Source organism: Chelonia mydas, chromosome 13 (assembly GCF_015237465.2).
Source record: "Chelonia mydas isolate rCheMyd1 chromosome 13, rCheMyd1.pri.v2, whole genome shotgun sequence".
Lineage (NCBI taxonomy): Eukaryota > Metazoa > Chordata > Testudines > Cheloniidae > Chelonia > Chelonia mydas.
In genome coordinates, this window is record NC_051253.2 from 26288382 (window position 1) to 26305025 (window position 16644).

At 48.5% G+C, this 16644-nt stretch overlaps 1 protein-coding gene across 1 annotated transcript in view; it reads left to right on the forward strand.

Annotated features, from left to right (window-relative positions):
• AHCY (adenosylhomocysteinase) overlaps positions 1-15101 on the forward strand; it is a 54874-nt gene extending 39773 nt beyond the window's left edge. Inside the window, exon 10 of the mRNA XM_007057156.4 lies at positions 14160-15101. Coding sequence (XP_007057218.1) covers positions 14160-14291 — 132 coding nt within the window. The 3' untranslated portion in view covers positions 14292-15101. The remainder of the gene's footprint in view (positions 1-14159) is intronic.
• The last annotated feature ends 1543 nt before the right edge of the window (positions 15102-16644 follow it).

Genomic DNA, 16644 nt, shown 5'->3' on the forward strand with positions numbered 1-16644 from the left:
GATTGATCCCCACAAAGAGTGGGGGAATGCACCTCTGTCGTTCTCCTGGGAGGGAAAAAACCTTTATATGAAGTCATTCAGTGGCTATGCTACTTTAATGCCGCCCCTCAACACACAGCTTCAAGCCCCCTGTAATGCTATTCCTAGTAATAAAACCCAGTAAAACCAACTGAATAAGGGAGATGATCTGCAATCTAACCACTTACTAAGCCACACACACTTCATTTTATGTATCTCAGATAGGACTAATTTGCATCAATGTTTGATTTAGGGAAGTGCCTAGTACCAGAAACCCCAGTTAAAAAACGTGGCACTCAGTAGGGGAAGGTTTTCAAGGAGGTTAGTGGGAGTTGGCATTAATGTGCCGGAACAAAAGAAAGATGCAGGTAAAATTAAAATATTACCAATAGAAACATTGGATAGATTTGTACAGACGATCTAGTGCATGTTTTTGAATTTCTGTGTGTAATCAAGAAAACTACTCTCCCATCCAGAAAGAACTTTTCTGTTAGCTTGTTCAGGCATTTAAAAAATCCCTTTTGTGATCATGGCAAGAGAAGACAGACTTTTTAGATCTTGGTTGGTAGCGTGATGATTTTTTGCAAGTGTGTGTCCTTATCTAGTGGGGGTGCATCAGTTCCCCTAGAATAACTTGAAATCAACACTTTCAGAGCTAACCTTGAATGTGAACCTTAAACTGTCTGCTTGCAATCGGGCAAGGAGCCTGCTCTAACAAGGGCTGTGTACCAATTGTTGTTCTTCGAGGAGTGTCCCTGTGGGTGCTCCACTTTAACTGATTGTGCAGCTCTGCGCTTCTAGTTGGAGATTTGCAGTAGCAGTGCCCTGGTTGGCCGCGCACGCATGGCAGCCATCTCACGCCGCTCCGAATGGCCAACCAGTGCACACAGCCAACCGTCCCCCAGTTCCTCCTCTACTGCCATTGGCTTTGGTCAGAACAACAGCAGTGCCATCAAAACCTTGCTATTCCTTTAGTTCAACCCTCCTAGTTTTATCCTTCATTTACTTCTTCCTTTGTTTTTTCTCTATTGAAACCAACCAAAAAAAACCACAACCTTTTTTCTTTTTTCCCTCCTGAGGTGGCTATCCACCTCACAGCCCAGAGGCACTCGGAAGGGACTATTCCCATTCCGTCTTTGTGAACAGCCTCTCTGGCATGCCTCATTCTCCAGGTTTTAAACACTGTCTGACCTGTAGACCGTGAATCCCAGTCTCAGATGGTCACTTGCAGTGCGTCCGTTGTTTGGGGGAGAGAGACACATGGCACAAAAGTGCCACCGCTGCAAAGAGCTGACAGCAAGGACTAGAAAAACTAGGGATCTGCAATTAAAACTTTTATGATGCTGGAGAAATCCCTTCGACCTGCTTCTGATCCTGAGCGCAGGACCTCTCCCCGCCAGCACTCACCCGCAGCTGCATCAGACATGGGATCTTCTTCAAAAACCACTGCAAAGGACCCAGTCCCATGGAAAACCACAAAAAAGTGGTCTCACTCCTTGCCTCTGCGAGAATAGCCTCAGAAAAGGCAATCTCCGACTGCCAAATCTGCCCGGGTACCATCGGCACTTAGAGCCACGGACCGAGAGGCATGGGGACCGTCCGGCACCGGGATCGCCCGAGGAGGAAAAGACCCCCTGCGGTCTAGCTCGAAGGCAGGCTGCCTCGGCACCGAGCAGCGCAATGGCGTCACCTGCTGCACCAATACATTGCAGCAGGTCTATGGCACCGGCAGCAATCACAACGATTTCTAATCAGAGCCTGCCTCCTCCGTCGGCACTGAGGTTCCCTGTGCCGCAGCAGTTTGTTAGCCAAGCAGACCTCTTCCTCACATCCACTCCAGGAATGCTTCTCTTTGGTATTGACAGTACCCCAGCCAGACCAGGGCCAAGCGTGACTAATACCCCTGCTGGCTCAGCCCCTCCTCTCTCCAGCTATGAGGAGGAGGAAGTGGGAGCAGGAATGTGCACGCTTTGACATTTCTCGCCCAAACCTAGACCCTCACGACAGCAGCCAATACCGTGGCAACCTCTGCAATGGATGCCCCCTCCTATAGTCCTCCCACCAAACTGGCCATATTGGGACTCATGGGCATTATACAGAACCCAGGACATGCAACAGCGCTCCAACCCATCCAGGTCCAGAACACCCAGATCACAACAATCACCTTCCCCTTCTGCCCTACCTCCCCAGAAGCTCTCGTAGAGGAAGCAGAAGCAATTGAAGAGCCACCACGGTGGCACCATTCCCCACCAACCCACATCTCCTCTTCGTCTCCTGACGAAACAATAATGCCTCCTCCCACATCAGGCGATGACTTCAAATCCTTCCAGGAATTATTTAAACGAGTGGCTGACTCCCTCGACGTTTCCTTGGCAGAGCTGCTGGAGACTTACATATGCTGATGGATATTCTCCATGCATCTGCTGCCAAGATTGCATTGTCCGTTGATGCGGTCATCATGGACCCAGCAAAAACTGTCTGGCAGATGCCAGCTGCAGCTTCTTGTAAAAGATTAGACAAGAAGTACTACGTCCAGTGATGAGCTGCCAAAAGCTGAAGAACCGGTTCCTTCACTTGCTCCGGGTCTTCGATGGCACTTTGGCGGCGGGCCTTTCAGTGCCACCGAAGACCCAGGGAACCGCTGGGTGAGTAAAAATTAAAAAGGGATTCTCAGGGGGGCCTCCCCAGCTGAGAGCTCAGCCAGGCCGGAGTTTGCCCACCCCTTTAACAACCGGTTCTAAACCAGCTTCAACATTTAACAACCGGTTCGTGCAAACTGGCTCCAGCTCACCACTGACTATGTCCCAGCTAAGGGAGCCAAGTTTTGTTCACTCACCCCACCCCTAATTCATTGGTGGTGGAGGCAGTTAATCAAAGGGGAAAGCAACAACTGGCTAAGACCACCTCTAATGATAAAGATTGGAAGAGCCTAGCCCTCTTTGGCAGGAAGGCCTGTTCCTTGGCAACCCTCCAGTTTCGCATAGCAAACTATTTTGCTTTACTGTCCAAGAACACACAACATTTTTGCACAAATGACCACTTTTATTGAACATCTTCCAACAAATAAAGAACAGTACAAAGCTAACCTAACAGAAGGGCTCCGTCCTTCCCTGGACTCCGCTGACATGGCAGCCCGCTCCATTGCCACATGTGTAGTCATGCGAAGGGTGTCCTGGCTCCACCTTTCAGGCTTCCCCAAGGAACTTCAGGCAACAGTCGGGGGACTTACCTTTTGAAGGTCAAAACCTGTTCGCAAAAGGCAGAGATGCAACCTTACACACTCTCAAGGATTCCCGTGCCACATTGAAAACCCTAGGAATATATGCCCCTGGGAACAAAAAGAAACAGGGCAGATTTTATACCCAATGCTTCCGCACTACTCTGTATACCCAACCTCAGAGCCATTATAACCAGCGCCACAAACAACATCAGACAAGATGCCGACAAGCCCCAGAGCAGTCAGCGACGTCTCAGCCATCCACTTCCAGACAAGCATTTTGAAGTGTTGGTCGAGGACACGAGAGCCCCACCACTGCTACAGTCCCTCATAACCTCCTGCCCGTTTAGGGACCACCCAACACCCTTCTACCCGGTCTGGGCAATGATTACATCAGACAAGTGGGTTCTGGAAATTTATAGGCAAGGGCTATTCTATCCCTTTTACCTCTTATCCCGCTTACCCACCCCCCTTCCCCGTCCCTCTTCAGGGACCCATCTCACAACCGTCTGTTACAGCAGGAAGTAAACCACCTCCTGCAACTAGGTCCTGTAGAACCTGTACCTGCCAAGCACAGGGGGAGCAGATTTTATTCACACTACTTTCTCACCCAGAAGAAAACAGGCGGATGGAGACCCATCTTGGACTTGCGCAAGCTAAACAAGTTCGTCAGAACACAGCGCTTCAAGATGATAACCCTAGCAACCATAATCCCAGCATTGGAGAAAGGAGATTGGCTCTCGGCCCTCAACATACAAGACGCCTATTTCCACGTCACTATTCATCCGGTGCACAGAAGGATCCTCTGTTTCACGCTCTGGAACCTCCGCTACTAGTACTGAGTTCTCCCATTCAGATTATCCACGGCCCCACGGGTATTCTCAAAGGTCCTTGCCGTCATTTCAGCATGCCTTCGCAGACAGGGTGTGATAATATTTCCCTACCTAGACGACTGCCTCCTAAAAGCTTCCACGTACCAGGCTGCAGTCGATGCCCTTCACATCACTACAACCCTGTTTACAAAACTAGGGCTTGAGCATAAGCTTTCGTGAGCTACAGCTCACTTCATCGGATGCATACTGTGGAAAGTGTAGAAGATCTTTTTATACACACAAAGCATGAAAAAATACCTCCCCTCACCCCACTCTCCTGCTGCTAATAGCTTATCTAAAGTGATCACTCTCCTTACAATGTGTATGATGAAATGGCCCAACTTGATTATCATACACATTGTAAGGAGAGTGATCACTTTAGATAAGCTATTAGCAGCAGGAGAGTGGGGTGAGGGGAGGTATTTTTTCATGCTTTGTGTGTATAAAAAGATCTTCTACACTTTCCACAGTATGCATCCGATGAAGTGAGCTGTAGCTCACGAAAGCTTATGCTCAAATAAATTGGTTAGTCTCTAAGGTGCCACAAGTACTCCTTTTCTTTTTGCGAATACAGACTAACATGGCTGTTACTCTGAAAACTAGGGCTACGCATCAACTTTCAGAAATCCACCCTAATTCCAACCCAACAATTGGACTTTATAGGGGCACACCTAGACTGCATCACGGCATCGGCACGACTCCCTCAACAACACTTTCTTACCCTAATGAACTTCATTACAACGGTAAAATACATACCACAAACGTCCGCCAGAATGTGCTTACAACTCATAGTGCTCATGTCAGCCACCATGTTTATTGTGAAGCATGCCAGGTTTTGTATGAGGTGTCGACAAACCTGGCTTCGTACTGGCTATACTCCCCACAAGCATTCCATCCACAGACGACTGACAATGCCCAGCGGGGTAAAAGACTCACTCACATGGTGGACAAAACAAACCAACGTTTGTTGGAACGGAACATCAGCACAACATACCCCATCGGTAACTATCACCACGGATGCCTCCCTCATGGGATGGGGAGCACACTTGTCCGAGAATAGCATCCAGGGCCGGTGGTCCCTTGCAGGATCCACCCTACACATAAATCTATTCGAACTCAGGGTGGTTCGCAATGCATGCCATCCCTTTCTGCCACTGATGCGCAACAAGGCTGTCCAGATCCCCACGGACAACTTGGCCACTATGTTCTACATACATTGCCAAGGCGGGGCCCGATCTTACCTGCTCTGCGCAGAAGCAGTTCACCTCTGGAAATGGTGCATCTCCAACAACATAAATCTCATTGCAGCCTACCTACCGGGAAGCCAGAATGTCTCAGCAGATGACCTAAGCAGGAACTTCTCGCAAATGCACGAATGGGAACTGGACCCAGGAATCCTGAAAACTACATTCTTCCAATGGGGTTTTCCCTCAGTAGACCTTTCTGCAACCTATCACAATGCCAAATGCCTACAATATTGCTCCCGGGCAGGACTTGGAACAATTCCCTGGGGGACGCCTTCCTCATGAAATGAGAAGCCCCCTTGATGTATGCCTTTCCCCCCAACTCCACTATTGAGCTGCATGCTCAAGATAAAGGACAAATCCAGAGTAATTCTAATTGCACCAACATGGCCCAAAGAAACGTGGTCTCCATACCTGAATGAGATGGCTGCAAGACTGCCACAGACCTTTCCCCTTGTGCCTAACTTGCTGACCCAGGATGCCTCCGCCACTCCAACATTCCGATTCTGCATCTCAAGGCGTGGCTAATCCATGGATGACGAACCTAGAGTCATGCTGTTCCAGGGAAGTACAGGATATTTTACTGAACAGCCGACGACTCACTACATGAAAAACATACATGCATAAGTGGAAACACTTTTCTATATGGTGCAGAGACATACAAGTTACCCCACAATCAGCACCACTACCCACAATACTCGAATACATGCTGATGGTCAAAAAATCTGGCCTTTCCATTAGTTCACTCAGAGTGCCCTTATCTGCATATACCACTTAAAGGTAGATGGATTCACTGTCTTCGCCCACCCTCCTCTAACTAAACGCTTTCTCAAAGGCATACAGCATACTTATCCCACACTGAGACACCCAACCCCTATGTGGGACCTCAGCCTTGTTCTCTGTACTCCTGTGGGCAAACCCTTCAAGCCACTAGCTACCTGCTCACTGTTACACTTATCCATAAAGGTCGCCTTCCTAGTGGCGATCACGTTAGCAAGGAGGGTGGGAGAGCCGGGTGCCCTAATGGTAAATCCACCCTATACCATATTCCTCATGGATAAGGTAATCTTACGTCCACATCCAAAATTTATACCCAAGGTTGCCTCATTCTTTCATCTCAACCAACCCATCTACTTACCTGTATTCTTCCCAAAGCCGCATGCTGACAGCAGGGAAGTGTCCCTTCACACGCTGGATGTTCGTAGAGCGCTTGCGTTCTATATAGAAAGAACAAAGACATCCAGAAAATCATCCCAATTACTTGTATCCACAACAGAACATTCCCAAGGCCAAACCATTTCCAAACAGTGACTCTTGAAATGGATCTCTGACTGTATTCAATTATTCTATTAAAAACACGATCTAGAACCTCCTTCCGGACTTTGGACGCACTCTACCAGAGCTATATCCAGATCAATAGCTTTTCTCAAAGACGTACCTATCATTGACATTTGTAAAGCAGCTACCTGGGCATCAGCCCACACATTCACCAAACATTACGCCTTAGAGCAACATTCAGCTGCTGATGCTCACTTTGGATGTTCGGTGCTATCCACCATGCATTCAGTAACTCAGAAGCCCCTCCCCTCCAAAGAGCAATGCTCCACAGTCACCTAAAGTGGAGCACCCACAGGGATACTCCTCGAAGAAGAAGAGAAGGTTACTCACCTTGTGCAGTAACTGAGGTTCTTTGAGATGGTTGTCCCTGTGGGTGCTCCACTACCTCCCCTCTGCTTCAGAGTTCCTTCTCTACCCCAGAGGATTGAAGAGAAACTGGGGGGTGGGGGGCTGCATGTGCTGGGTAGCCACTTGGAGCAGCCAACCAGGGCACCGCTAGTGCAGATCTCTGACTAGAAGTGCAGGGGTGCAAAACACCTACAGTGGAGCACCCACAGGGACAACCATCTCAAAGAACCTCAGTTACTGCACACGGTGAGTAACCATCTCCTTTCTCCCAGGTGCTAGGAGAGGAGGGAGAGTGCCTAGGTCAAGCAGCCAGTTGGGATACTGTATATAGTAAAGGAAACCCCGTGCGTTCTCACTCTGCCTGTGTGAACGCTCTTCGTTCCCTTGTTGTCACCTGAAGTTTTGGCACGTCTGTTGGTGCTGTGACAAGACCATTGAGAAAGGGTCCAGCCAGAGGAGCGACTGGAATGGCTCTGACAGCAGCCTTCACTCAGCCAAAGGCGGTTTGTGTTTAAAGTGAGAACTCAGTGGATAAATTGCTTTTCTGTTTTTATAACCTGTTGCACCAGCAACCGGAGCAGCTGTGAACTAGCCTAAAGGCAGCTCCTGTCAGGGGTGGCTCTTCCGGTCAGCAGTTCGCATCTTTCTGCTGGGGTGCAAATTGAACAGGGCTGTCTCTCCCCAACAGAGCCGCCAGCCGAACCTCTTGGCCAGGAAGCTGGAGTCTGCGGCACTGAGCAGCTCTCCCTCCCTAGCACGCATGCTGCCTCCTCTGGGCATCTTCCCGAGCCCTGAGGAAAGCGGCCTTTTCTGTTGAGTTTTGTTTACAGCACTGGGGACACGGGAAGCAAACTCGGCTCTGTTCCGCCTCCTCTACAAGTGGATCCCCTTCTCTCTGGGTTTTGTGGCAGTGATTCGTCTTTTACCCTGGGAAACCTGTGACTCCTGACCCCGTTGGTGCACAGGGCATGTTGTTTATTCACCACTGGAGAGAAAGTGGGGGGGTTTACATTTTTTATTCTTTTTTTTTTTAGCATTTTTGAAAATGTAAACTGAAGCGTTCTTCTGCATAGATTTGGCCAGTTTTTCTGTTTCAGCAAATGCTTCTAATAAATAAACTGAAAATTGTTTTCAAATGGGCCAGGGAAAGCCACTCAGCTGATACAACGGCCCCCTCACCTGCTGTCACTTCCAAGCCAGTTCGCTGCTTATCGAACCTGTTCCTGTGTCTCTGCGGTGACTGTCTCCTTCCACTGCCCAGGTGCTCTTACTGTGGAAAAATGCTTCCTGAATACCCTAGCTGAACTCTTGATTAGAGGAGGAGGGCAGCATGGTCTGGTGGGTAGGGCGCCAGAGACTGGGGTCCTATTCCTGGCTCTGCAACTGACCTGTGGGGTGACAGCCGAGGGCAAGTCACTTCACCTCCCCATTTCCCCATTTGTAAAATGGGGAGAGGATACTGGTCTCTCAAAGAAGAGCTAAGTATAATCCAAGTGATTTGCTTCTGGTTCTCTCGTCTTCAGATGGGAACGTAGGGACTTACAAACTGCTGCCTTACTCTTCTACATTATATGCACGTCAGGATCAAGGCAATTCAGAGCCCCAGGCGTGCCACAACAGGGGGTCCCCTAGGACTCCACTCTGTGGCCCCACCCCCATGCCCTGGCTTTGCGCATGCCTGGAATAGCCACAGCAGAAAGGACCCCTTCTGTCCAGGACTCCTTTCCCTCCCAGAGAGGCAGGGGTGGTGACATGGGGCCCTTTGATGCCCCCCAGGAGCAGCAGAAGGGGCACCCTCCCCTCGTGAATAGCAAGGGTGGCAGAAGGGTTTCCCTTTCCCTCTGTGGACAAGCTGGGGTGGTGGCAGCAAGGGGGAAAGAGAGAGTCTCTAGGGGGGTGTATTTGGTGTGTAGGGCAGGCTGGGTCCTCTGCACTGTTTTACCTTCTGCCATACACACAGCCCTTTGCTGTGATAGGGTGGGTGAGGTCCTTAGAACAGTGGGTCATGGAGCTAACACCCCACTGAGAGGCACAGGACATTTCACCCCTTTCAGAGCTATTGTTTCAGGCTCTTTGCAGGCCCAGGCAGGCAGGTCATGTTTTCATGCTGTTCTCCGCAGCCTGTAAGATAGAAACTTCCTTTTTATACTGGAAGCTTAGATTCAGGCCTCATTGCAGGACTCTTCCAGGAGCTGGGGCCCGAGGCGTGGGCCTGTGCTTATGATTTAATGCCGCCCTAGCTACGAAGTTATCTACTTCAGTCTCTCCGGATGCTTTATCTGCCAGTTCTTATCATTATTTGGGTTTGCTCCAGCTTTGCTGTATTCTTCCTAACTGCAGGGACCAGAACACAGTTCCATGAGTAATCGCACCAGAGCTATGCACAATGGCATCGCTACCTCTCCAGCTATGCACGTTAACACTGATAGCAGCGTTTGCTTTTTGTAATAGATTCATGCTGCAAACTAGTTTCTTCTAAATCTGCTACTTATCAAGCAGAGGTCTCTGTTTTGTGTCTGGGCTGCTTACTTCTCCTTTAATTGGTATTGATTTTTATTTAACTACCTATACCTAATGTGTTCCTCACTCAAAGATCGTGTTTCATCTTGGTTCTGTGGGTGTGTGGGGGTGGGTGTGTATACGGACTCCTTTCTCTGGGGAAAATCTAGATCTGAATGAAGGTCCATAAAATGTACCACTTGATCTTTTTCTCCATTGCCTATCCCTGCTTTTATTGATCACTCTGTTCCTTGTTTGTTCACTACTTCGATAGTCGCCACATAGTTTTCATCTATTATTCCTGAATTCAGAATTCCTTTGTTATGTGATATTAACCGTCTCATGGAAACGGAAACATGGTTATCTTACAATGGACACTTTCCTCATCAGCTGGGGCTCCCAGTGGTTGGTATTGCAGTTTGCACATGGCAGTGCATGAAACAATGTTGATGTCACATCCAGCTTCGTTACAAGTGGAGTTTCACTGTGGCTGAGTTCACGAAGTGTGTTAGTCTGTATCACTCTGTTCCTTTTTAGACTAAAATAGGGTAATTGCTTCCAGGAACATGCCAAGCAAATCTGTTTTTCAAAACTAACAGTTGGTGCTCGGATGCATTTCTTCCAAATGTTCTGATAAACCCCTTACTTTATGGCTTGGTGCTTTGCACAGGTTATACATCTGGCTGATTAGCACGATGATTCCTTGTTCTTCCTTCAAAACAGGACTTCTTTTTACATTGATCAAATAGCTCTCGTCGCCCATGATTTATTTTCAGTCTGTGCGTTCCTCTGATATTCAGATGCATTTTATCCAGACTGTAACTTGCTATGGATTTTTTTTGGTGTTGTTTTTGTTTTTTTTTGTTTTCTTTCATCTTTGATATTGCCATTTGTTCCTCATCTCCCTGATTACAGCCACAAGCATCTCTACAGAAGGTTTTTTTCTTCAGTGCAAATTCTGAAGCCATCTGTAGCACTGGTGCCATTACTTCCTCACCTTCTAAATCTTTTAGCATTCCTGTCTTCTTCACTAACTTTCCTTTTGCAGTTTTTTAGATCTTTGTTTCCTGTGACCCTCTTACACAGCATTGTCACTTCGCGCCCTTGGCTCCCTTACATTCTTTGGTGATTTGTTCATCTCTACTTTTCAAGCCCTCTTCCACTTCCTATATATTTTTCTCCTTCATTTTTCTAACAGGAATGCAGGTATTTTAAATCTTCCTTGAACAGATGTTGTTAGTAGCATTCATTACAGGAGACGATATATGGCCTAACCAGTCGAAGGAACCTCAGAGCACAAATATATAGCCCAAATATGGGCGTTGCACAAATAGATTGCAAAAGACTTTTTTTTGTGGAGTGGGCTTCTTCATTTTCTTTCTTTTTTTTTTTTTTTTTTTTCAAATGCTTTATGAAAATAGCATTGTTCTAAAAGGGTGGCTCATTACTGGAGCCCTTTTTGTGCTGGAGATTTGGGGATAAATACTGAACCACTTGGGTGTGTTTGACACCCTGCATTGGAACCACCTCTGGAATAAAACGCACCAAGGGCTTACTTCACTAAGAACGCATATTGAGCTTAGCTTCCTTGCTGTAGCTTAGCTCTCTTTTCCCTAGTGAAGGCACAGTTTTATACCTTCCAGGGCCTACATCAAGTTAGCTAACCTTCATGTATGTTCCTAGTCTACACGTACCCAAACTGGAATGCCAGTTAAGTCTCCATTCGTCTTCAAGTGATTGCTCATGTCCATTCCAGTAGGTGTGCGCATGCACCGCGTGCACAGTCGTCGGACGGTTTTACTCTAGCGGTACCTGTTGGGTCGGCTGTGGAGCCCCCGGGACTGGCACCTTTATGGCGGTGTGTATAGGTCCTTGCCGACCCGCTGCCTGCTCGTTTCCTTCTTCCTGCCAGTGACGGTCATCGGAGCAACTGGTCTCTTGCTTTGCAAGTGTGTTCTAGCATTTTTCTGTGTATATAGTTATTACTTTTCACTAGATCGTTAGACAGTTTTATTAGTTAGTACGTTTAAGTTGGGGGGTTCCCCCTGCGATATTTTTCCCTGTCACTGGGGCATGCCGCAGCCCCAGGGATTTAAGCCATGCGAGAGGTGCGGTAAGCCTGTGCCCAAACGGGAGCAGCATGTTGCTTGTCTGGAGTGCTTAGGAGAGGCCATTTGCAAGACAAGTGCACCACTTGCAGAGGATTCAAGCCCAGAACTATCGCCTCAAGCTCCTTTTAATGGAGTCTCTGCTTCGACCCCAAACGGCTCAAGAGTCTGCACCGGCAGCCTCAGTGCATAACGCACCGGCCTCGGTGCGGGACACTTCGGCACCAAGGAAGGACTCGCATAAGGAGCATCGACACCGCTCCCCTGCGCGGAAGGCCGGCTCATCGGTGCAGTACTGTTCACAATCCCCAGTGCGGCACAAAAAGAAGAAGGCAGAGCAGGGCTGCTTCCCTGCCAAGAATAGTAGGCAGGACTCCAGCGTGGTGCATCCCACGTGGCCCTCCCCACGCTCCCGGACCTCATCACATAGGATCACGGCAGACTACAGCACCCCAACCTGGAGTCTCTCCACCTCATGGCATGGAAACTCCATGGCTAAACCTGCTTGAACTGCAGTGTTCGGACTCTGTTAGGAAAGTTCTCTTGGGAAGCAGGAAACCCTCCACTTGCACAGCGTGCCTGGCGAAGTGGAAGTATTTCTCATTTTGGTCCCCACAGAAAGGTACAACCCCCCCCAACCCCCACCGAACCCCACCCCCAGCAGCAAGTTTCTTTTTCCCTTGTGCTAGACAACCTCTTTTACCTGAAGCAACCAGAGCTGGCTATATCTTCTATTAAGGTGCACCTGGCGGCAGTCTTGGCCTTCAACCCGGGTGTGGGGGCAGGTCAGTCTTTGGCAATCTCATGGTGGGCTGGTTCCTTAAGGGTTTATCCCCAGGTGAGACAGTCTGTTCCCCAATGGGATCTTAACCTGGTTCTTTACAGATTTATGGGCCCCCCATTTTGAGCCACTGGTGACCTGCCCCTTATCCTACCTCTCCTGGAAGATGGCTTTTCTGGTGGCCATAACCTTGACCAAAAGGGTCTCCGAGCTCGGAGCACTTACTTCTGAGCCCCCCACATGGTCTTTTACAAAGACAAGGTGCAGCTACGCCCACACCCAATGTTCCTACCTAAACTAATCTCGCATTTTCATGTGAATCAGGACATATTTCTACCGGTATTCTTTCCTAAGCCTCATGCCAGCAACAAAGAGCAAGCACTCCATTCCCTTGACGTCAGGCAAGCCCTAGCCTTCTATATTGAATGCACTAAGCTGTTTTGTATGTCACCACAGCTCTTTTTTGTAATTGCCGAGAGGATTAAAGGGCTCCCCATCTTGACCCAGTGTATTTCGTCATGGATCACGTCCTGCATCAGAACCTGCTACAACCGAGCTAAAATTCCAGCCCCGCCGTTAACAGCGCACTCCACAAGAGCCCAGGCGTCATCTGCCACATTCCTTGCACAGGTCCCTATCCAAGACATATGCAAGGCAGCAACGTGGTCTTCCATCCACACCTTTACGTTGCACTACGCCATCACCCAACAGGCGAGGAACAATGCGGCCTTTGGCAGGGCAGTATTGCAATCAGCAAATCGGTGAACTCCGACCCCTTCTCCGTTGAAATTGCTTGGGAGTCACCTATTGGAATGGACATGAGCAATCACTCAAAGAAAAGACGGTTACCTACCTTTCGTAACTGCTGTTCTTCGAGATGTGTTGTGCCTATCCAGTCCAAATCCCACCCACCTCCCCTCTGTCGGAGTATTCGAGTAAGAAGGAACTGAGCAGGCCGCAGGTCAGAAGGGACCTATATACACCACCATAAATGCGCCACTCCAGGGGGCTCCACAGCTGATCCGATGGGTACTGCTAGGGTAAAACCTTCCAACGATCATGCATGCGGCACGCACGCACCTATTGGATTGGACATGAGCAATGCATCTCTAAGAACAACCGTTATGAAAGGTAGGTAACAGTCTTTTCTTTAGGGAACTCTTTTGTAAGTCTTATGGCTTATCTAAAATCTCCCCGTTGGACAATATAGTACCCTGTTGAGATACTGTTAGGGCCAGGGGAAGAGAGGCTGGCAGCATGGTTGACTTTACCAGCCTAACTTTTCTTCTGTCCACCACAATGAGGCCAGATACTTTTTTTGTTTTTGCTTTTAGCTGACTAGCTTGCTCCCTGCTCTTGAGCTAATGCATGGAGATTACATTGGGTACAAAAATGTACAGTCCAGGAAAGGCTGCCACAAGTTAATCTCTTGCCTCATGCTTGGACTTTAGATTGAGTGAGCCAGGTGATGCGGGGGAAGCTGCAGCTGAATGATTTTGTTACTGACTGCTCAGGTGTAAAGAGATCACTGTACTCAGGACAAAGGGGGGGACCTGGGAAGAGCAGGACCATCTCATTCTCACTCCTCTGTAGATCCTGTTACATTTAACCCTTGGGGTTGGCGGTTGGGCCTCCCTGGTGTGATGGCCACCAGTGGGCACCACTTCATGGACTCCACCAGCCTTCAGCACTGGACTGAACCTCCAAGCTTAACATTTTCTTGTTGTCTTTCAGCTGGATGAAGCCGTGGCGGCCGCTCACCTGGATAAACTGTGCGTGAAGCTGACAAAACTGAGTGACAAGCAGGCCAAGTACCTGGGATTGCCGAAAGAAGGGCCCTTCAAGCCAGACCACTACAGATATTGAGCCGCCGGCACTACCCAAAGAACAATGTGCAGGGATAAAAATCTTCCAAAGCTCCCGCCTGTGTGCTGGGATTCTGAGAACAAGCCGTTCCCCTTCCCCCTCTCACCACACACCCATGCTCTTAAACAGACATGGAGACTCTCTAGTGCAGGCATCATCCTCTCTCTCTTTGAACCCGCTATTTAGCTAATGCATTGGTCTGGCAGATCCCATACACACCCTTATTGCCTTGTAATGTGAGGGGGGCTGGGGCGGGAGTTCTAAAACAGGGCTCCTGGTCCTTCAAATGTGCACTGCTAGTAGCCTGCAGTCTGGATATGGGAACAGGCTTAACCAATAATAGTGAGGGTTAAGCGGTGACTTGTACCGGAGACAGTCCCCTCGTTCTGTGCAGTGGTTCATGAAAGTTGGATGGAGGAGATGAATATCCTGTGGGTCCTGGGGCATTCCACAGCACGCTGTGTCCACTGAGGTTAGCATGATGCTTCTTGGTTCGCTTACCCTAGGAGCAGCCTATCTACTTAATCAAAGATGTTAGTCTGGGAGTTGATTTCCTGGGTCTAGTCCAGCTGCCTCCATCCCTCTACATTCAGCCTTCCTCGTAATTCTAGAGGGCATGGGTAACTCAGCAGTCTGTTCATTTCTGATGTGATTGGCTGTCGAAGGGGTGGGTGAAGGGGAGGATATTTGGTTCTCTGAAACCCCCAGCAGTGTGCTCCTGCCCTGATTTGGTTTTAAGTGGTGAGGTCTGCTGCATCTTGTGCCGCTCATGGTGTCTTAAAGCGCTTTTATTAAAAACCCACAACTGTGGTCTGATATCGTTCTGGTCCATGTGTCGCGGGAGGGAGAGGTCTCTGTTTCTGGGCCGTGGCTGCGTCTGTTTTGTCTGTTTGCACTGCCTCACACAGCCCTCACAAACCACTCTCTCTGTAGAACACTCGCGGTTTGGCTCCAGGAGCTGACGCCTCGTCCTGTTGTAGGAAAGGCTGTCTGCTCCTGCAGCTGGCTCTGCTAATTCACAGCGGGAAAGCTGCTTGCTAGAAGGGCAGCTGGAGCTGAGAGGATAATAAATAACTTTTTAATCTTCTCATTACAAGTGCTTCATTGTGATTGTTCCACATTTATATTCCTACACAGTGTATATATAACATATTCCTTCCCTAAATCCAAGGAAGGGAAGGTGGAGCCTAAATAAACTGTAACAAACCAAGCTCAAAATGCTAGGGTTATCTACTCTTAAAATCACTAACTCCTAGCTCACGAAGGTGCTGGAGAGAGAAACCTACATCAGCCCTACAGCACAGTGCCTTCCTGGGTAAGGAATATCCACCAAACAAACGTGGTGAGGTTGGATTCCTATGCGTAATCTCAACTCCTACTCTGCTTAGGGGCTAAATGTGGAACAGAGCCTCAAAACCAAGATCGCCATGGGCAGGATTCATTTCTTGCATGAGGTTCTGCAACTTTGTGAATCTGCAAGTTACAGTAGTAGGAAACAAGACCAGAAGGCTTGTATGGAATAGAATAGGGCTGGAGCACCCACAGAAAAAAAACTTGTGTCTCGATTGTCTGGGTTTAATTTCCCAGCATGATAGCTACTAACTCATGGCTTCTAAAGGGGTCATGGTGTATGTGTAATGGGCGAGAAACAAGTCCTGATCATCACCATGCCTAAACAAATCAGCGCTCCTTTTCCCTGAATTCCTACTGCTTGCAGCCATAAAGTGCTGAGTCCAGCTGGCGCTGATTGTAGCAGAAGTGGCCCAAGTCTTCTCTCTGCTAGAAGAAGGCAACTCCTGCTGTGTCAGTACAGTGTGAAATACTGAACACTGAGCTGTCAATACCACTTCCACTCTGCAGGCTCTGTCCCAAGCACTGGCCAGGCCTCTTCCTTCGGTTAGGAGAGCTAATGAGATCACAGGCTGATGTGCTACTTGGAACTTGCCTTTGCCTCCCTGCGTATTCAAGGAACATAGAAGGGTGAAGGAGAAATCAACTGTCCTTTATTTTTTACATTGTTTCTAGCCCTTTTTCCTGCAGGTCAGTGATATTTTTTTGGAAGGTGAGGGTAGTACAATGGTTTTCAGACCTCTCAATAAAAAATGCTGTGTTGGCCCCTGCTGATAGCCAGGCTGAAAACCTGCAGAGAGGAAATTGCACTGGAAAGGTGATGAAATAGGAAATTCTTTGGTATTCATGCATTGTTACATACAAGGACAGCGCCCAGGGCGCCTGTTCTCAGCAATTCGCTGCTTGAAATGTCTGAGAGAAGGCAAAAGCACATTGATCCAGGGAGGGAGGCAGGCTGGATCCATGTTAAATTAATTAACATATCACCTGAAACTGATCAAAG